This window comes from Salmo salar, chromosome ssa09 (assembly GCF_905237065.1).
Source record: "Salmo salar chromosome ssa09, Ssal_v3.1, whole genome shotgun sequence".
NCBI lineage: Eukaryota > Metazoa > Chordata > Actinopteri > Salmoniformes > Salmonidae > Salmo > Salmo salar.
In genome coordinates, this window is record NC_059450.1 from 48,481,645 (window position 1) to 48,504,991 (window position 23,347).

A 23,347-nucleotide genomic window follows, 5' to 3' on the forward strand; every position below is an offset into this window, starting at 1 on the left:
TAGCGGGCCATAGCTTCCTCTCCAACCGGTGATGGCAACAGAGGAGCAATGCCTCTGCTATCAGGAATGTGCACAGGGGCCAGCAAATTGAGGGTGCTTGACTCCCTGCCCACCCCAGCATTGGCCCCCACACGGACAGAGGTATACTTACCACCTTATTTTTTTATTTTATTTAACCTGGCAAGTCAGTTAAGAACAAATCCTTATTTACAATGATGGCCTACCCAGGCCAAACCCTCCCCTAACCCGGACGACGCTGCGCCAATTGTGCGCCGCCCTGTGAGGCTCCCGATCACGGCCGGTTGTGATACAGCCCGTGATCGAACCTGGGTCTGTAGTGACGCCTCTAGAACTGTGATGCAGTGCCTTAGACAGCTGCGCCACTCAGTCCCCTTCTTCCACAAGGCAAAGAGGACTGTAACGTTTAGTAAACAGCCAGGCCAAAGGGAGCGGGAGGACATTTGTCCATCAGGTTAATTATTTCATTACTTTTTTCACAAGCTCCTTTGCTGCATCTTAGTAAGCTAACATTCACTAGAACCAGTCCTCAGGCCATCAGACTGTTAAATAGTCACCACTAGCCAGCCTCCGCCCAGTATCCTGCCTGAACTTTAGTCACTGTTACTAGCCGGCTACCACCCGGTACTCAACTCTGCACCTTAGAGACTGTTGTCCTATGTACAGATATGCATCTGTTGGTCATAGATACCTTAAAAAAGGTATGGGCGTGGATCAGAAAACCAGTCAGTATCTGGTGTGACCACCAGATAAAAAAGGCAACATTTAGTTAATTTGACAAAAAAAATCTGTTGAAATCACAATGTATTAGACTTTAGAATTGCATTGGGTCATACTTATATGCACTGTATAGCATAACCTATGGTTGTGAAACAGTAAAAAAGTTAAAAAAGTAATCATTTTTAGATAAAACTATTCACGTCACCAAATAATTGATTAAAACACACTGTTTTGCAATGAAGGTCTACAGTAGCCTCAGCAGCACTCTGTAGGGTAGCACCATGGTGTAGGCGGAGGACAGCTAGCTTCCGTCCTACTCTGGGTACATTGACTTCAATACACAACCTAGGAGGCTCATGGTTCTCACCCCTTTCCATAGACTTACACAGTAATTATGACAACTTCCAAAGGACATCCTCCAACCTATCAGAGCTCTTGTAGCATGAACTGAAATGTTTCCCACCCAATCAAAGGATCAGAGAAGGAATCTTGTACTGAAAGCATAAGCTACAGCTAGCTAGCACTGCAGTGAATAAAATGTGGTGAGTAGTTCACTCAAAAGAAAGACAATAGTTGAACAGTTTTGAACAAATGAATGGGGCCCGCCAGTGTAAGTGCTAAACTGTTTACTGACTGTACACTGTAACGTTACTGTATGATTGCAGCAGGTTCACTATGCGAGAAGCAATTCTGCTACAAACAAATTGAAATGAAAATAAAAGTAAAATAAGTAAAGTGATCATGCTGTTTGTATGTGGCTGCTTTGAAAGAGATCTGTGTTTGCGTGTGATCAGGGGTGAATTCTTTCAGCTGATACCGTTGAAAAACATTTTCTTAAAAGGAAGAAAACAGAATGAAACGGGAATAAACATACCTGAATTTGTCCAATAGAAACTCTCGTTTGCAGCTGTTGGACTAATGATTACACCCTAGATCAGCTAGATGCAGGCAAGAGTGTGCAAGGCGGTATTGAATGTGTCACTGTATGTCACATTGATTACAAAAAAAAATTATCTTGACCTGTGCACCTACGTTGTAAACTGTCATTCATAGGCTAGGTTGTAGCAACCTCATGATGGGTATAGAGACAATTTGAGAATCATGTAGTAGCCTAAACCTATCGATGTTACATTGACCTGGATGAATGGAATATGAATGACAGTCATCCAATATACTGTAATAGAAATAAGGCCATGTTCATATAAAACAAATTAGTCCTCTCTCATCTTAAACGTCACCGAATGCCCCTGTTTCCAACCACCAACCTTGTTCTGGTTAGCGATGAGGGAGTTCGATAAACCGGGGGCGTGTACAAGTACAGGCTAGATGGGATCGGGTTAGGAGAATTAGGTTAAGGTTAGGAATAGGGTTAGGGTTAGCTAAAATGCCCCCCCCCCAAAAAATCCACTTTTTACATTAATTTGACAAAAGCTTGATCCCTTCTAGCCATCAGCGCAAAAGCGGTTAGAGAGGAGTGCCCTTCTGAAATAGATCATCTGCACTGCTCGGTCATGTTGTCAACAAGGCAGCATGATGCATCGTCCAGGAACATGTCTCTTTTCCATAGAATACATTATTGAATTTTATAACTACTTTTAATATGGGAAGGCAGAATGCGTTTTTATCAAAAGCAATCACTTTAACATGTGAAAACAAATAATTCCACTCATTACTCCACGTGCTTAACCTACTGCACCGCACTATTGTTTAGAGCTGACTTCACCGTCAGCCAAAACAGGGCACCTGGCTCTTGCCGGGTGTGAGGAGGTGGTTCACTCGGGGCATTAATAGAATCCACTGTAGAACCTGGTTAAGATCAGCCACCAGCTGGACGTCCCTTGGCCTTTCCTAGAAAGATCAAAGGGCCGCATGAACCCAACAACCAAAACATGTTTAGGTTATTGTTGTGTCTGTCGCTAACAGAAATCTTTGGTCACTCTGTTAATCACTCACTTGCGAATTGTCTCTGACACCGTATCTACACCAAGAGATCCATCCTCAGATCCATCCTCAGATCCATCCTCAGATCCATCCTCAGATCCATCCTCAGATTCTTCAGCCTGAAGTTTGGGTTCATAATAGGAATGTGTTTTACACATTTAATTAACCACACATTTAATTAACCACACATTTAATTAACCACACATTTAATTATCCACACATTTAATTAACCACACATTTAATTAACCACACATTTAATAAACCACACATTTAATAGACCACACATTTAATTGACCACACATTTAATTAACCACACATTTAATAAACCACACATTTAATAAACCACACATTTTATTGACCACACATTTATTTAACCACACGTTTAATTAACCACACATTTAATTAAACCACACATTTAATTAACCACACATTTATTTAACTACACATTTAATTAACCACACATTTATTTAACTACACATTTAATTAAACCACACATTTAATAAACCACACAATTATTTAACCACACATTTAATTGACCACACATTTAATTAACAACACGTTTAATTAACCACACATTTAATTAAACCACACATTTAATTAACCACACATTTATTTAACTACACATTTAATTAACCACACATTTATTTAACTACACATTTAATTAACCACACATTTATTTAACTACACATTTAATTAAACCACACATTTATTTAACCACACATTTAATAAACCACATATTTAATTAACCACAAATTTAATAAACCACACATTTATTTAACCACACATTTAATTGACCACACATTTAATTAACCACACGTTTAATTAACCACACATTTAATTAAACCACACATTTAATTAACCACACATTTATTTAACTACACATTTAATTAACCACACATTTATTTAACTACACATTTAATTAAACCACAAATGTATTTAACCACACATTTAATAAACCACTTATTTAATTAACCACACATTTAATTAACCACACGTTCATTTAACCACACGTTCATTTAACCACACGTTCATTTAACCACACGTTCATTTAACCACACATTTAATTAACCACACATTTAATTAACCACACATTTAATTAACCACACATTTAATTAACCACACATTTAATTAACCACACATTTAATTATCCACACATTTAATTAAGCACACATTTAATTATCCACACATTTAATTAACCACACATTTAATTAACCACATATTTAATCAACCACATGTTTATTTAATCATACATTTAATTAACCACACATTTAATTAACCACAAATGTAATTAAACACACATTTAATAAACCACACATTTATTTAACCACACATTTAATTGAACACACATTTAATTAACCACACTTTTAATTAACCACATATTTAATTAACCACACGTTTATTTAACCACACATGTAATTAACCACACATTTAATAAACCACACATTTATTTAACCACACATTTAATTAACCACACATTTAATAGACCACACATTTAATTGACCACACATTTAATTACCCACACATTTAATTAACCACACATTTAATTAACCACATATTTAATTAAACCACACATTTAATTAACCACACATTTATTTAACTACACATTTTCACATAGCAAGCTAGCAAGGTTTAAACAAGTTTGTATTTGAGGATTTATGCCTTTACTGTTACGTTTGTGTTATGTATATTGTGTTTTGTGTTTCTGTAAAGACTGTCTCCTGTTTGTGTTTCTGTAAAGACTGTCTCCTGTTTGTGTTTCTGTAAAGACTGTCTCCTGTTTGTGTTTCTGTAAAGACTGTCTCCTGTTTGGGTTTTTGTAAAGACTGTCTCCTGTTTGTGTTTCTGTAAAGACTGTCTCCTGTTTGGGTTTTTGTAAAGACTGTCTCCTGTTTGTGTTTCTGTAAAGACTGTCTCCTGTTTGCCTTTCTGTAAAGACTGTCTCCTGTTTGTGTTTCTGTAAAGACTGTCTCCTGTTTGTGTTTCTGTAAAGACTGTCTCCTGTTTGCCTTTCTGTAAAGACTGTCTCCTGTTTGTGTTTCTGTAAAGACTGTCTCCTGTTTGCCTTTCTGTAAAGACTGTCTCCTGTTTGTGTTTCTGTAAAGACTGTCTCCTGTTTGTGTTTCTGTAAAGACTGTCTCCTGTTTGTGTTATGAATCAGTTATTTACATATACATTCTTTTAAAGATAAGTTTAGATAAAGATTATCTTTCCAAGTAACTTTACTACTAGGTTGGTCCTTTGCTGAACTTTTACTTTTAAAGAAATAGTTAAGTAAAAATACTTTAAAGTACTACTTAAGTCGTTTTTCTGGGGGTTTCTGTACTTTACTATTTATATTTTTCGCAACTTTTACTTTTACTTCACTACATTCCTAAAGAAAACAATGTACTTTTTACTCCATACATTTTCCCTGACACCCAAAAGTACTTGTTACAGGACTGCTTTGGAATGCTTAGCAGGACAGAAAAATTGCCTAATTCACAGTTACCAAGAGAACATTCCTGGTCCTCCCTACTGCCTCTGATCTGGAGGACTCACTAAAAAGAGAACATCCCTGGTCATCCCTACTGCCTCTGATCTGGAGGACTCACTAAACAGAGAACATTCCTGGTCCTCCCTACTGCCTCTGATCTGGAGGACTCACTAAACAGAGAACATCCCTGGTCATCCCTACTGCCTCTGATCTGGAGGACTCACTAAACAGAGAACATTCCTGGTCCTCCCTATTGCCTCTGATCTGGAGGACTCACTAAACACACATGCTTTGTTTGTAAATTCTGTTGGAGTGTTGGAGTGTGCCCCTGGCTAACTAGATAAAATACAAAATCAAATGGTGCCATCTGGTTTGCTTAATATAAGGAATATGAAATGATTTATACTTTTACTTTTGATACTTAAGTATATTTTAAACCAAAAACTTTTAGGCTTATACTCAATTAGTATTTTACTGGGTGACTTTCATTGTTACTTGAATCATTTTCTATTAAGGTATCTTTACTTTTACTCAAGGTTAACAATTGGGTACTTTTTCCACCTCTGCTAGTATATAAGCCTCCGCTTGATATCAAATGAAGCTCATCGATTAAAAAGGGAGACTTTTCTCAGAGATGATCCTACAGTGACCTCTGGAGGGTCACTGTGGGATTACACAAATTCACATCAGAAGTCAAAACTATCCTATTCAATTCAATTCAATTGGCTTGAGATATAAAACAAAAGAAACACATTTAAGATTATCCCTAAATACATATATACCTTTTATACAAACCATTCCACAATATAATGATACCGTCACTAAAGCAGATACCTCCTACCAGTTAAATAAAAGTTGAATAAAAATAAAAAAATATATATGATCTAATGCAATTAGAATCAAGTTAGAACGTAATGCAAGTTTAAGACTGGATCTTGTCAGCCCTGCTCTATGATAGGCTGTTACTGTCACATGATGCAGCATGGCAGGGGGAGAGGAGAGGGAGAGGGGACAGGGCTGTGACTTAGACAGCTGTCATTTACATTTTTAGATTTATGAAAAACATTTACCTTTCCTTCCCTCCTCTCCTCCTCCTCTCCTCCTCCTCCTCCTCCTCTCCTCCCCCTCCTCTCCTCCTCCTCTCCTCCCCTCCTCTCCTCCTCCTCCCCCTCCTCTTCCTCCTCCTCTTCCTCCTCCTCCTCCTGTCCTCCCCCTCCTCTCCTCCCTGTTGCTTTTCTTAGTACTGCTGACGGAAATAGAAGCTGTCAGTTTGGACCAGGATCCCACTCCGGTAACAACAGTAAAATGTCATAATATTAATTATAAACATCACATTTGGATATTGTCTTTTTACATTGTCTTTTTTATTGATGTTATTCATTACATCAATCAATAGAAGAAAAAAAGTAAATATCCAAATGTAAATGTTTATTATTAAAATCATGAATTTGCTGTTCTATTTATAGGGTCAGAACAGGCTCCAACTGCAGTAGCCCTCCGTGAAGACGCACCTGCTGCTACAGACAGATACTGAGAGACTGAGATGGTGAGAGAGATACAGAGAGAGAACAGGGGAGGGAAACTAAACAACAGAAAGAACAGAACGAGTGTTTTTGTGTGATGCTTTCACACTGTGGGGACAGGGGGCCACGGTGATATATTTACATAGAGACGCCGTACAAAAACCTCCTACCATTCACTTCCATACAGGAGAGGGCTGGGGCCTATTCACACACTACTACAGACTGTTGAGGAGTCTGGAGAGATGCTTCGATAATACTGAAGGATAAAACAAGAATTCAACCAATCTTCAGGATTATAAAAATCTACTTTATTGGGAGCATTTTCCTGGACAAGACAACAAACTTATGAAGTCAGATTTAGTTACATAGGGGAGTTTGTCCGATTCCTGTTTGACCATAAAATCTCCTCAAACACATTGCTGAACTCAGTAGTTATTTTTAGAGTATCTCTGAGTATCTCTGAGTATCCCTGAGTATCTCTGAGTATCCCTGAGTATCCCTGAGTATCTCTGAGTATCTCTGAATATCTCTGAGTATCCCTGAGTATCCCTGAGTGTCTCTGAGTATCTCTGAGTATCTCTGAATATCTCTGAGTATCTCTGTTCATATTCCCTTGAGGCTGAATGACAAAGAGATCTGAGGTATTTTTAGAAGAGGAGGCGAACGGTGTGACACTGGAAGTGAGGCCTACTTTGGGAATGGAACCAAACTCACTGTTTTAGGTAAGTTCACTTCAGATGAATGACATTGATAAAGATCTGTAACCCTGAAGATGTTTGATTGCCATTTAATAGTATAATAAAGTGTCCGTTATACAGCTGAACTAAACGGTTGATGTGAAAACACTGTGACTCAAACTCAACCAGCCTTCTTTGGCAATGGAACGAAACTCACTGTTTTAGGTAAATCCTTTCTCATCTATTTACTTACTGTACTGGTTCATCTAATGGTTTATTTGAACCATTGACTAGTATTAAAAAGCGGGGTATTATTTTAGATGGCAAATGCGTAGACAAGTTCAGTAGCTAGTGGTTGGTACATTACTGCTCAGTATGTCGGCACTGTGACAACTATGATCCTGCATTCTTTGGAGCAGGGACCAAACTGAGTGTTCTGGGTAAGAGAATATTCACCATGATGGAACTAATGGGACTCTGTGTGTGGTCTAGGGGTTTTGGTGATGAGTTAGTTAGTTGATTATGGATTCAGTACATTAGATTAGTTCATACTAGTGTTACCTCCAGTCAATGCTTTTTGATGTTAAGCCTGTACACTGTGCCAACTATGAGGCACATTTTGGATCAGGCACCAAATTAACAGTTCTCGGTAAGTAATCTGTACACTGTGTTTGGCGTATGGACAGTGAATGTGAGTGAGACAACATACTCGTGAGAAGAGATTTGATATCATAGTATTACAGTATGGTTTGAGTCATCTGTGTCGGTCTTGTAAACTGGTTAAAACATGGTGTTGATTGGTAGGACGTCTTGAACAATACAGTTATCAAAGGCCATGTACGATCGGGATTTAAAGTTGACGAGAAAAGGACTTGCTAGACTAGAGCAGTATTCCACTGTACTGTGTTAATGGTGCCAGCCAGGCTCAGCGTGCCCATATAGCTATATTATAGCAGTGTTCCACTGTACTGTGCTGGTGGTGCCAGCCAGGCTCAGCGTGCCCATATAGCTATATTATAGCAGTGTTCCACTGTACTGTGCTAGTGGTGCCAGCCAGGCTCAGCGTGCCCATATAGCTATATTATAGCAGTGTTCCACTGTACTGTGCTAGTGGTGCCAGCCAGGCTTACTTCGGTGGAGGAACCAGGTTAACTGTTCTAGGTGAGAAATGACACTGAAAAAGTGCAGTAATCTGTTGGTTATAAAACATGTAAGCTATGTGGTTATAATGTATGTGGTTGTAAAGTTTTTTAGAGAATTGTACTGTAACAGAACGACTGGGTAGTATCTTTAAAGTCCTCCTGACGTGGTTACATACAGGCTGAGTAAATCCACTGTGCTGGTGGTGCCAGCCAGGCTTACTTCGGTGGAGGAACCAGGTTAACTGTTCTAGGTGAGACATTACACCAACATAATATAACGTTTGCACCTGATTGTGATTTTGTTTTTAAACTACATGTAATTTGTACACCTTTCCATCTTATGGTTACAATCTGTAGGTTACAGTGTGTGGTTGATGTTCATGGATTGGAATGTGACCTAAAGATTGGTCGAGAGGTGGAACGCACTTGAATTTCATTAGTTTATAACCAAATCATTTATGGTGACTATTTTACTATGTCAGATTTAACCCCCCCCCCCAGCTGAATGTCTCAGAGTTCCTGTGAAGAGTTTTGAAATAACTTTAATAGAGTAACAAAGATTGAGTCAAAACAAAGTCAGAGAGACGGTAAAGATACAGCCTTGTGTCTCTGTGCTCGTACTCGGAGGCATATTTTGGAGCCGGCACCAAACTCACCGTTTTAGGTAAGAAAATGAACAATGAACTGTTGTGGAATCTATCTGACAAATGTACACGAGGGAATAACAAAGACCAACAAATTAACATTTGGCAATATAGAAAATATCTAATTTGACTATACGTCTAAATTGTGTTAAAGTAAGAGAGTATATTTAAATGGATCACAGTAAAGGCATTAGTTATGTGCTCCAGTTATCATGGTATAAAGCTGTCTGGCTCCCTGCCCAGACACAGTCTACCTTCATTATAATACTTATCAGCTAGAGGAGAAGAGGTTCCTTAGCAGTAGAACCAGACACAGTCTACCTTCATTATAATACGTATCAGCTATAGGAGAAGAGGTTCCTTAGCAGTAGAACCAGACACAGTCTACCTTCATTATAATACTTATCAGCTAGAGGAGAAGAGGTTCCTTAGCAGTAGAACCAGACACAGTCTACCTTCATTATAATACTTATCAGCTATAGGAGAAGAGGTTCCTTAGCAGTAGAACCAGACACAGTCTACCTTCATTATAATACTTATCAGCTAGAGGAGAAGAGGTTCCTTAGCAGTGGAACCAGACACAGTCTACCTTCATTATAATACGTATCAGCTATAGGAGAAGAGGTTCCTTAGCAGTGGAACCAGACACAGTCTACCTTCATTATAATACTTATCAGCTAGAGGAGAAGAGGTTCCTTAGCAGTAGAACCAGACACAGTCTACCTTCATTATAATACTTATCAGCTAGAGGAGAAGAGGTTCCTTAGCAGTGGAACCAGACACAGTCTACCTTCATTATAATACGTATCAGCTATAGGAGAAGAGGTTCCTTAGCAGTGGAACCAGACACAGTCTACCTTCATTATAATACTTATCAGCTATAGGAGAAGAGGTTCCTTAGCAGTAGAACCAGACACAGTCTACCTTCATTATAATACTTATCAGCTAGAGGAGAAGAGGTTCCTTAGCAGTAGAACCAGACACAGTCTACCTTCATTATAATACTTATCAGCTAGAGGAGAAGAGGTTCCTTAGCAGTGGAACCAGACACAGTCTACCTTCATTATAATACTTATCAGCTATAGGAGAAGAGGTTCCTTAGCAGTAGAACCAGACACAGTCTACCTTCATTATAATACGTATCAGCTAGAGGAGAAGAGGTTCCTTAGCAGTAGAACCAGACACAGTCTACCTTCATTATAATACTTATCAGCTAGAGGAGAAGAGGTTCCTTAGCAGTGGAACCAAACATAGTCTTAGGTACTTTGGTCAAAACAATGATAATTTCATCTCTACATAATATGGAAATGATTTTGTGATGTCATTACATTTCATAAAATCCAACAACCAAAGACAGCAGGTTGGGGTGTAAAGACATCCAACAACCAAAGACAGCAGGTTGGGGGTGTAAAGACTACACCTAAACTCTGCTCGTACTGAGTAGTGAGGAGGGGTTATCTCTGAAGCTGTGTATCAGTGTGAACAACAACCCGGCATTCTTCGGCAGTGGCACCAAACTCACAGTTCTAGGTGAGAAAACTGATTCTGTCATTTGTTATCTATGCCGTCATGGGTTTATCTGTTACTGAAAGAGATGTTGTATTATTTTTTAAATCCGTTGTGTGAACCAGAGATGGAGAGAAAATCTCTTTATGGTTTATAAAACAATGTTCCGATTCCTCAGGCGTTGGTTTGTATGAGTCTATATTGTGGTGTTGTATCAGTTTGAATGGAAGTGCATAATAGTTCAGAAGAGGCAAAGTAACAGATCTGTGTCAGGTGTAATCCAGTGTCTGTAATGTAGATGTATGGTATGTCTCTGTGGTACACGGATAAGGCAGAGTTTGGTCCAGGTACCAGACTCACTGTTCTAGGTAAGGGATTCAGCTTTTCAACTTTCTTAAAAAAATATTGCAAATACATCATCATGAAATTATTTCTAAATTAAGGGGTTTGTTTACTTTGCATTCCTGGCATAGTTGAGCATGAAAATATTCAGGGGGGGGGGACATTTAAGCTGTACAAAGAGCTAATGATAAAGTGAATTAGCCCTGTGCTCTGTTGACATAGACATGCTTAGAAATACAGCATTACTTCCTTTGCTACAAGCCAAACTACTGCAAATAAACCAATGGGTAGCTAGAATCCTCTTGGTTTTCTGTCTGTGAGTATGTGGTGTGCTCTGGTGGTTATGCTGCCTACTTTGGAGAGGGAACTAAGCTAACAGTTCTGGGTAAGAATACTGTACTACTGTTAGAATACTGTAAGAATACTGTAGTAATACTGTAAGAATACTGTAGTAATACTGTTAGAATACTGTAAGAATACTGTAGTAATACTGTTATAAGTAAGAATACTGTAGTAATACTGTTATAATGCTGTAAGAATACTGTAAGAATATTGTAGTAATACTGTTATAATACTGTAAGAATACTGTTATAATACTGTAGTAATACTGTAAGAATACTGTAGCAATACTGTTATAATACTGTAAGAATACTGTTATAATACTGTAAGAATACTGTTATAATACTGTAAGAATACTGTAGTAATACTGTTATAATACTGTAAGAATACTGTAGTAACACTGCTAGAATGCTGTAAGAATACTGTAAGAATACTGTAGTAATACTGTTATAATATTGTAAGAATACTGTTATAATACTGTAAGAATACTGTTGTAATACTGTTAGAATACTGTAAGAATAATACTGTAAGAATAATACTGTGGGAAAACTGTAAGAATACTGCAATAATAATACTGTAGTAATAATAATAATGTGATAATAATGTAATACTAATAATTTAATAATGCTGTAGTAATAATAATACTGTAAGAATGCTGTAAGAATAATACTGTAATACTACTGTAATAATAATACTGTGATAATACTGCAATAATAATACTGTAGTAATAATAATAATGTGATAATAATGTAATACTAATACTTTAATGATGCTGTAGTAATAATAATGTGATAATACTGTACTAATAATAATACTTCAATAATGCTGTAGTAATAATAATACTGTAAGAACGCTGCAAGAATAATACTGTAATACTACTGTAATAATAATATCATAATAATACTGTAATACTACTATAATAATAATACTATAATAATACTGTGATACTACTGTAATATTACTGTGGTAATACTGTAATAATATTACTGTAATAATAATACTATAATAATATTGCAATACCGCTGTATTAATAGTACTCTAATAATAATGCTGTAATAATAATAATGTAGTAATACTGTAATAATAATACTATAATAATACTGTCATAATACTGTCATAATAATACTGTAATACTACTGTACTAATAATACAGTGATAATAATTTCATAATAGTACTGTAATACTACTGTAATAATAATACTAATACTACTGTAATAATAATACTGTCATACTACTTCAATAATAATACTGTAATAATAACACTGTAATAATACTACTGTAATAATACTACTGTAATAATACTGTAATAATAATGCTGTAATACTACTGTAATAATAATACTATAATAATACCATGATAATACTGTAATAATACTACTGTAATAGTACTACTGTAATAATATTACTATAATAATACTGTGATAATACTGTAATAATAATACTATAATAATACTGTGATAATACTGTTATAATAACCTCTATGTTCTAGTCAGTCTTGACTGATTACATTATATAGGGGTGGTACAGTTCAGTAACAAAGTGGTTCATTCGAAGCTGCTGTCGTTTCTATGTGTTTGACTTGGCAGACATTTTGTGATTAACACATTTTCTGATGAACTGTCTCATTGATTCATTTTGTGATGAACTGTCTCATTGATTCATTTTGTGATTAACTGTCTCATTGATTCATTTTGTGATTAACTGTGTTTTAAAGCACTCAGGTTCAGGTATGATGTCAACAACAAACAAAGCCATTGATTGAGTGTTAAAATATTCCACTGTTTTCTCCCTGCAGATCCAAACATCAAAGTCACTGAACCCACAGTGGAAGTCCTAGCACCCTCGGCAAAGGAGTGTAAAGATAGAAACAAGAAGAAGAAGAAGACCCTGGTGTGTGTAGCCACCCGCTTCTACCCCGACCATGTCACGGTCTTCTGGCAAGTCAACAATGTCAACAGAACTGAAGGCGCCGGGACCGACAACAAGGCCTTGTGGGATAAAGATAGTTTATACAGTATCACCAGCAGACTGAGAGTCCCAGCCAAAGACTGGCACAACCCAGACAACAAATTCACCTGCATTGTCAGCTTTTACAATGGGAATGGAGATATAAATGTGAATGACACCATTAGTGGAGATCTCCAAGGTAATAAAATAATGAACAGTGTCTGTGTTTATGAGAAGAAAGAGATTTGACTGAACTAGTACACTAGTTTTGAGGCTCTAATGCATTCCCCTATGTCTAAGTGGTACTGTGATGTATAATCTCATCTAAAACTCTCCTTCTTTGTTTCTTTCAGGTCAAAGTGGGGGAGAGATAACGACAGGTAAATGTGCCCATTATATACTACAGATATATTTCTTCATACCTAAATACATGGCATACTGTACTGTTGACCTGCATACTGTACTGATGACCTGCATACTGTACTGATGACCTGCATACTGGACTGATGACCTGCATACTGTACTGATGACCTACATACTGTACTGATGACCTGCATACTGTACTGATGACCTGCATACTGTACTGATGACCTGCATACTGTACTGATAACCTGCAGTGTATATCAGGGTTTTCCTGGTCCTGGGTTAGGGTTAGGGTTAGGGTTGGGGTTAGGGTTGGGGTTGGGGTTAGGGTTGGGGTTAGGGTTAGGGACCCAAAGAGGTGCATATTTCTGTTTTTGCCCTGGAAATACCCACCTGATTCCACTAATTACCTAATCATCAAGCCTGATTAGTGGAAGCAGGTGTGTCAGTTCCAGGGAAAAAACGATGAGCTTCCCTTTGGATCCCCAGGACCAAGAAACACTGGCCTAGATCATTGGTTATATCCCCAGGACCAAGAAACACTGGCCTCGATCATTGGTTATATCCCCAGGACCAAGAAACACTGGCCTAGATCATTGGTTGGATCCCCAGGACCCAGAAACACTGGCCTAGATCATTGGTTGGATCCCCAGGACCCAGAAACACTGGCCTAGATCATTGGTTGTGCTGTGTTTTTTTCAATGGACGATCTGCTAACAATATCATCTGATACCACCTTAATCAAGGTCATTTGAATGTATTATTGTCCTTGCAGATTACTATGTGAAGAGCACCCAGACTGCCAAGCTGGCCTACAGCATCTTCATCGCTAAGAGTACCTTCTACGGCCTGGTCGTCATGGTTATGATTTGGAAGTTCCAGGTGAGTTCACGACAACTATCGATAAAGGTTCATCACACAGCCACATCTCTCCTCTTCTATCTATGCCTTGTGCTAGAGGAGTCCCTGATCAGTTTTGTACTGTCTTGCCAACTCCTACGGTCAGGGTGACAGTGACCGCACAAACAGATCCAAACTGGGCACACCATATCATTTCAACGTGGATAAGTTGGGAAATATTTGGTTTAGACGTTGATCAATGAGATTACAATTTATATTCACCCAATCAAAACAGACAGCCCAAAGTTAGTTGAATTTCCAATGTGTTATCACCATGATTTCAACCATCTAAAAGCACAACCAAGTTTAAATGGAAAATAACTATGTCTGATTTTTGGTTTAGTTGTCAACCAAACGTCTGTCATTGCTCTTTCAACCATTTTAAAGCACAACAAAGTTCAAATGGGGATACAGTGTGTAATCACTGTGTTTCGTCTAATAGCAGAACCAAATGACCTGGATTGCAGTTGAGAGTTACATTATAGTACATGGTACAAGTGATCAATGTTAAAACCTTGGATGGAAGACAGATTAACTCTCCAGTAGGAGGTGCTGCCCAGCCTAATGTTTTTCTTTCTGATACTGGCCATAACCTTGAATATCTGATATTGTTTTAAAACTATCAAAATTCTACATATTTTGTTTATGTTGAAATTAGTTTACCATAATGACACAATCCTGTGATTTAAATTTCACCCCCCATCCCCAAACAATGTATGTTCCACGTAGATTCCACATCACAATACGTTGACAAATTGCGTTGAAACAACGTTGATTCAATCAGTTTGCGCCCAGTGGGATATCACAGGACAGGCAGGAGTGAAACGCAGGACAACACAAACAGATCTGGGATCAGGCTAGCTATGGGCTAATAAAGGTTCTAACCTGGCACCATCATCTAAATAAAACCTTGATTCTATTTCTGTGGGCACCGTACTGTCTTTATCCTGTATCTCTGTATCTCTGTGTTTCCCATACAGACACCGTACTGTCTTTATCCTGTATCTCTGTATCTCTGTGTTTCCCATACAGACACCGTACTGTCTTTATCCTGTATCTCTGCATCTCTGTGTTTCCCATACAGACACCGTACTGTCTTTATCCTGTATCTCTGTATCTCTGTGTTTCCCATACAGACACCATACTGTCTTTATCCTGTATCTCTGTGTTTCCCATACAGACACCATACTGTCTTTATCCTGTATCTCTGTGTTTCCCATACAGACACCATACTGTCTTTATCCCCTTATCTCTGTGTTTCCCATACAGACACTTTATCCTGTATCTCTGTGTCTGTGTTTCACATGCAGACACCATACTGTCTTTATCCTGTATCTCTGTGTCTGTGTTTCACATGCAGGGCTCCTCAGAGAAACAGATTTAACGGAATACAAGTTGCCCAAGGAGGATGTCCTGCACGGGTGTTGATTCTTCCATGTGATCAAGGACGGACCGACAAAAGGGCAATTCTGGCAAATGCCAGATGGACTGATTCATCTTTAGCCCAGTGGGCCTGTCTAAATTGGCTTTTTTTTTAGCAAAATAATAATAATTTTCCTAGTAAAGAGGGCTTTAAGGAAAAACATGGGCAGTCCTCCCCGCACAGCCAGAAGAGGACTGGCCACCCCTCATAGCCTGGTTCCTCTCTAGGTTTCTTCCTAGGTTTTGGCCTTTCTAGGGAGTTTTTCCTAGCCACCGTGCTTCTACACCTGCATTGCTTGCTGTTTGGGGTTTTAGGCTGGGTTTCTGTACAGCACTTTGAGATATCAGCTGATGTAAGAAGGGCAATATAAATACATTTGATTTGATTTGTGTGTTAGAAATGCCTGGGCCGGTTTCTGATCCCAGTTTGCCCCTGCATGTAATTGTATTGTCCATTGTGCTTATTGTGTCCATTATCTCTTTATTACCCTGTCTATGTGAAGATGTGCGTTTTAAGAATCTCCTATGAACATGAACTTGCAATTTAAATGTATATTTGAATAAATTCAGCCAAAACAATCTTTCCATTAATAACTTACAAAACCAATGTCTGTTTGTTTTTCCAGTAATTACAGTATAGTATGTATGAATACATTCTGCTTTCCAATGTCTAAATGTTAATTTGTGAATAATAAACTGTATATAATTAGGGACAGATCGAAATGTACCTTTCCACAGTTAAAAATATTTTCACGACCCTCCCCCTCATAGAATTAACTCAATATATTGTTTACAACCACAAATAACTATAACTGTTGCGGCCCTGTTTTTATAAACGTGGATATCGACTTCGCCACTTCAGCATGCTTTTCTGCCACAGTTGATGCCACACAGGGCTTTGGGCCAGAAGGTTGAGGGTTCACCGACCACCACAGACGAGCTCACTCTCCCTGCCTGTTTCATCACAATACGCAGGGCTTTGGGCCAGAAGGTTGAGGGGTCACCGACCACCACAGACGAGCTCACTCTCCCTGCCTGTTTCATCACAATACGCAGGGCTTTGGGCCAGAAGGTTGAGGGGTCACCGACCACCACAGACGAGCTCACTCTCCCTGCCTGTTTCATCACATTACGATCAGAGATGGAGGCAGAGCATGATCAGCTAGGGGGAAATCAGATTTTCAACATTTTGATGCCATATTTATATCAAATATATGCAACACATTTTCCACCAACAGGTTTAACAACCAATAAAGAACTTCTGGCACTTCGATATCATGGTTTGTGTTTTGAACAAACAGGAAATACATCCCTCCCTACCTTGTAGACTTACCCAGTATCGGAGGCTTGGCTTGACAATCCCCTAGTGTCATTAAACTTTCTGGTTTGGATTGATTGATTTGAATTGTATGTAAATAAAATACACTTATACACATTATTTTTTAAGTGACTGGGATTGCACAATAAAGTCTGGGACTTATTTCCATTGTGGTCTCTATTTTTTGTACATAAATACATATACAATTACATAAATAGAGACAAAAAAATGCTCGACCTCCAGATGAGTATGAGGGAAGTACAATTCTGACCAGCTTGTTTGGCTGGTAGCTTATTCTGTAGATGTTTGGGGCTGCTGGGTAACCATGATGTGCAGCATAATCAGACACTAGACTAGATGTTTGGGGCTGCTGGTTATCCATGATGTGCAGCATAATCAGACACTAGACTAGATGTTTGGGGCTGCTGGTGATCCATGATGTGCAGCATAATCAGACACTAGACTAGATGTTTGGGGCTGCTGGTGAACCATGATGTGCAGCATAATTAGTGACACTAGACTAGATGTTTGGGGCTGCTGGTGAACCATGATGTGCAGCATAATCAGTGACACTAGACTAGATGTTTGGGGCTGCTGGTGATCCATGATGTGCAGCATAATCAGACACTAGACTAGATGTTTGGGGCTGCTGGGTAACCATGATGTGCAGCATAATCAGTGACACTAGACTAGATGTTTGGGGCTGCTGGTGAACCATGATGTGCAGCGTAATCAGTGACACTAGACTAGATGTTTGGGGCTGCTGATGAACCATGATGTGCAGCGTAATCAGTGACACTAGACTAGATGTTTGGGGCTGCTGGTGAACCATGATGTGCAGCGTAATCAGTGACACTAGACTAGATGTTTGGGGCTGCTGATGAACCATGATGTGCAGCATAATCAGTGACACTAGACTAGATGTTTGGGGCTGCTGGTGAACCCTGATGTGTTTGAGGTTTTATGGTGTCTGTAGCTTCTAGGTGTCCATCCAATTGGTTGACAGATTTTTATGAGAATATTCAAAAATCTTCATAAAAACAATATACCATTTCAGAGTTTCCATCAGTAAAATTTGGTGCCGGACAACATGACAGGGAAGATCGTAATTTACCGGACATTTGAGAAGCTGGATATCCATTCAGATCCAACCTGGCGCAGACAGCACTATCAATAAACGAGGGATATTGGACAAATGAGCCACATTTACATGTCCTTAAAAACAGCCTATAACAAATGACAGAAATACTATTCATTGTGTTACTATGTGTAGTATATAATAAACTTTATAGCCTGTATTTTGAGGGGAAATACTTTCCTAAAACAATCAGCTGTCAGAGATGTGACCATTAAATGTATCAGGGCATTGAATACAAAGGCTTAAATGTCTACTGTTATGATATTACCATTTTAATATATACTCTACCGTTCAACAGTTTGGGGTCACTTAGAAATGTCCTTGTTTTTGAAAGAAAAGCAAAAAAATGGTGTCCATTAAAATAACATCAAATTTATCAGAAATACAGTGTAGACATTGTTAATGTTGTATATGACTATTGTAGCTGGAAACGGCTGATTTTTTATGGAATATCTACAGAGGCCCATTATCAGCAACCATCACTCCTGTGTTCCAATGGCACGTTGTGTAGTACCCGCAAAACACCAGTCTCAACGTCAACATTTGAAGAGGCGACTCCGGGATGCTGGCCATCTAGGCAGAGTTGCAAAGAAAAAGCCATATCTCAGACTGTCCAATAAAAAGAAAAGATTAAGATGGGCAAAAGAACATAGACACTGAACAGAGGAACTCTGCCTAGAAGGCCAGCATCCCGGAGTCGCCTCTTCACTGTTGACATTGAGACTGGTGTTTTGTGGGTACAATTTAATGAAGCTGCCAGTTAAAACCTCTTACATCTAGACGTTCCGCTAGCGGAACACCTGCTCCAATATCCAATGATAGGCGTGGCGCGAATTACAAATTCCTCAAAAATCCCAAAACTTCCATTTTTCAAACACATGACTATTTTACACCATTTTAACCTGTTATGGCAGTATTTTCACGGCCGGATAAAAAACATAACCGATTTAATCTGATTATTACTCCTGCACAGAAACTAGAATATGCATATAATTATTAGCTTTGGATAGAAAACACTCCAAAGTTTCTAAAACTGTTTGAATGGTGTCTGTGAGTATAACAGAACTCATTTGGCAGGCCAAAACATGTGAAGATTCCATGCAGGAAGTGCCCTGTCTGACAATTTCTTGCCCTTCTTGATTACCTCTATCCATTACAGAGGATCTCTGCTGTTACGTGACACTTCCTACGGCTCCCATGGGCTCTCAGAAGGCGGCAAAAAGCTGAATCGTGGCTTTGCAGGCTCTGGCTGAAAAAAAGTAGCGCGTTTGGATAGTGGCTGGTCACAGTACTGTGAGACTCAGGCGCGTGCCCGAGTCGACCCCATGCTTTGTTTTCTTTCGTCTGTTTACCTAAACGCAGATTCCCGGTCGGAATATTATCGCTTTTTTATGAGAAAAATGGCATAAAAATTGATTTTAAACAGCGGTTGACATGCTTCGAAGTACGGTAATGGAATATTTAGAAATCTTTTGTCACGAAATGCGCCATGCTCGTGACCCTTATTTACACTTTGAAATCGGACAGTGCGGTTAGATAAAGGAGAGTCTTGTCTTTAAAATGCTGGAAAATAGTCATATGTTTGAAAAATTGAAGTTGTTGTATTTTTGAGGAATTTGTCATTCGCGCCACGCCTATCATTGGATATTGGAGCAGGTGTTCCGCTAGCGGAACGTCTAGATGTAAGAGGTTAAAGACAAGACTCTCCTTTATCTAACCACACTGTCCGATTTCAAAAAGGCTTTACAGCGAAAGCAAAACATTAGATTATGTCAGCAGAGTACCCAGCCAGAAATAATCAGACACCCATTTTTCAAGCTAGCATATAATGTCACAAAAAACAAAACCACAGCTAAATGCAGCACTAACCTTTGATGATCTTCATCAGATGACACGCCTAGGACATTATGTTATACAATACATGCATGTTTTGTTCAATCAAGTTCATATTTATATCAAAAACCAGCTTTTTACATTAGCATGTGTCACGTCCTGACCAGCAGATGGAGCTGTTGTTGTAGTTTTGGGGTCAGGACGTGGCAGTCTTGTGTGTGTGATTGTTCTGTGTTGGTCTTGTGACTCCTGATCAGGAACAGCTGGGGATCGTTGTTCCTGATTGGGAGTCATATATGTAGGAGTATGTTTGTCACTTGGGTTGGTGGGTAGTTGTTTTTGCACTGCGTGTTGTGTGCCTGCAAAACTGTTCCTGTCGTATATATTGTTTGAATTGTTAAGTGGATGCTCTACTCCTTTATTTTAATTAAAGATGAGTATTCACATACCTGCTGCGCCTTGGTCCATTTCTACAGAAGACAGCCGTTACAGAACTACCCACCACCAAAGGACCAAGCAGCAGAAGAGGAGGAAGCCACAGGAGAAGAAAATGGAAGAATGGACCTGGCAGGACGAAAGAAAATTCTGGGCGGACAAGTTAAGGGAGCTAAGGGAACCCGAGAGGCAGCCCCAAGATTTTTTTTGGGGGGGGCACACGGGTAGTTTGGCCAGGCCAGGGAAGAGCCGTAAGCCAGCTACCCGTGACTACAGGGAGGTGCGTACGAGGTGGAGGGCGTCATGTTACGCTGAGGTGCGCACCATCTCGCCTATACGGACGCACAGCCCACTTCGCCCAGTACCAGCGCCCCGCAGGTGCCAGGGCAAGGGGAGCATCGAGCCGGAAGGGGTGATGCCAACCCTGCACTCAAGACCGCCAGTGCGCCCTTTCGGTCCGGTGTTTCCCGCTAGACACACTAGCATGGAGGTGCGTGTCTCCAGGCTGGTGCGTCCAATACCTGCCCCACGCATCAGGAGTCAACAGTCGTCATCAGAGCTGCCCGCCAGTCAACAGTCACCAGAGCTGCCCGCCAGTCAACAGTCACCAGAGTTGCCCGCCAGTCAACAGTCGTCGGAGCTGCCCGCCAGTCAACAGTCGTCGGAGCTGCCCGCCAGTCAACAGTCGTCGGAGCTGCCCGCCAGTCAACAGTCGTCGGAGCTGCCCGCCAGTCAACAGTCGTCGGAGCTGCCCGCCAGTCAACAGTCGTCGGAGCTGCCCGCCAGTCAACAGTCGTCGGAGCTGCCCGCCAGTCAACAGTCGCCGGAGTGGCCGGACTGCGCTGAACTGCCGGAGTGGCCGGACTGCGCTGAACTGCCGGAGTGGCCGGACTGCGCTGAACTGCCGGAGTGGCCGGACTGCGCTGAACTGCCCGAGTGGTCCTCCTGCCCTCCGGTCCAGCCCGAGTGGTCCTCCTGCCCTCCGGTCCAGCCCGAGTGGTCCTCCTGCCCTCCGGTCCAGCCCGAGTGGCCCGCATGCCTTCCGGCCCAGCCCGAGTGGCCCGCATGCCTTCCGGCCCAGCCCGAGTGGCCCGCATGCCTTCCGGCCCAGCCCGAGTGGCCCGCATGCCTTCCGGCCCAGCCCGAGGGGCCCGCATGCCTTCCGGCCCAGCCCGAGGGGCCCTCCTGCTCCCGGCCCAGCCCGAGGGGCCCTCCTGCCCCCGGCCCGGCCCGAGGGGCCCTCCTGCCCCCGGCCCGGCCCGAGGGGCCCTCCTGTCCCCCGGCCCGGCCCGAGGGGCCCTCCTGTCCCCGGCCCGGCCCGAGGGGCCCTCCTGTCCCCCGGCCCGGCTCGAGGGGTCCGTCTGCCTGGCGCAGCTATCGGCTCCACCGAAGTGGGCGACGCCGAGGTGGAGCAGGGTCCACGTCCTGCACCGGAGCCACCTCCAGGATAGGTGGGTTGGGGAGGGAGGGTGTAGCACAGTGCCGTCGTTGACGGCAGCCACCCTCCCTTCCCTCCCTTATTGTTTAGGGGTTATTGTTTATGGGTTTTGTTGGGGATTTTGTTTGTTGGTGTTTTTTCGTTGTTAGGTGCATTCCGGGGTCTGCACATTGAGGGGGGGGTACTGTCACGTCCTGACCAGCAGATGGAGCTGTTGTTGTAGTTTTGGGGTCAGGACGTGGCAGTCTTGTGTGTGTGATTGTTCTGTGTTGGTCTTGTGACTCCTGATCAGGAACAGCTGGGGATCGTTGTTCCTGATTGGGAGTCATATATGTAGGTCACTTGGGTTGGTGGGTAGTTGTTTTTGCACTGCGTGTTGTGTGCCTGCAAAACTGTTCCTGTCGTATATATTGTTTGAATTGTTAAGTGGATGCTCTACTCCTTTATTTTAATTAAAGATGAGTATTCACATACCTGCTGCGCCTTGGTCCATTTCTACAGAAGACAGCCGTTACAGCATGTGACGTTCAGAACTAGCATTCCCACCGAACACTTCCGGTGAATTTACTAAATTACTCACGATAAACGTTCACAAAAAACATAACTATTATTTTAAGAATTATACATACAGAACTCCTTTATGCAATCGAGGTGTCCGATTTTAAAATAGCTTTTCGGTGAAAGCACATTTTGCAATATTCTGAGTAGATAGCTCGCCATCACAGGCTAGCTATTTTGACACCCACCAAGTTTGACCCTCACCAAACTTAGATTTACTATAAGAAAAATTGGATTACCTTTGCTGTTCTTCATCAGAATGCACTCCCAGGACTTCTACTTCAATAACAAATGTTGGTTTGGTTCAAAATAATCCATAGTTATATCCAAATAGCGGCGTTTTGTTTGTGCGTTCAAGACACTATCCGAAGGGTGACGAAGGGTTACGCGCCCGACGCGTTTCGTGACCAAAAAATTCTAAATATTCCATTACCGTACTTCAAAGCATGTCAACCGCTGTTTAAAATCAATTTTTATGCTATTTTTCTCGTAAAAAAGCGATAATATTCTGACCGGGAGTCATTGTTTTCGTTCAAAGACGAAAGAATAAAAACATGGTGTTGCCTCGTGCACGCGCCTCAGTCTCATGGTTCTCAGATCGACCACTATCTAAATGCGCTACTGTTTTTCAGCCAGGGCCTGCAAAGACATCATTCAGCTTTTTGCCGCCT

The 23,347-nt window shown here is 40.7% G+C and overlaps 1 long non-coding RNA gene and 1 gene segment (V, D, J or C); both read left to right on the forward strand.

Moving 5' to 3' along the window:
* The window catches only part of LOC123744629 (T-cell receptor beta-2 chain C region-like), a 581,570-nt gene extending 565,023 nt beyond the window's left edge, over positions 1-16,547 (forward strand). Inside the window, 5 exon segments of the C gene segment in view lie at positions 7,744-7,792; positions 13,120-13,470; positions 13,625-13,651; positions 14,410-14,516; positions 15,895-16,547. Coding sequence covers positions 7,744-7,792; positions 13,120-13,470; positions 13,625-13,651; positions 14,410-14,516; positions 15,895-15,918 — 558 coding nt within the window.
* LOC123744630 (uncharacterized) lies at positions 6,258-6,742 on the forward strand. 2 transcript variants are annotated; one of them, XR_006771020.1, is made up of 2 exons: positions 6,258-6,452; positions 6,619-6,742. It is a non-coding gene; the product is annotated as an uncharacterized lncRNA (long non-coding RNA). The 2 variants fall into 2 exon arrangements; XR_006771019.1 differs by having other exon boundaries at positions 6,258-6,443.
* Positions 16,548-23,347: the final 6,800 nt, after the last annotated feature.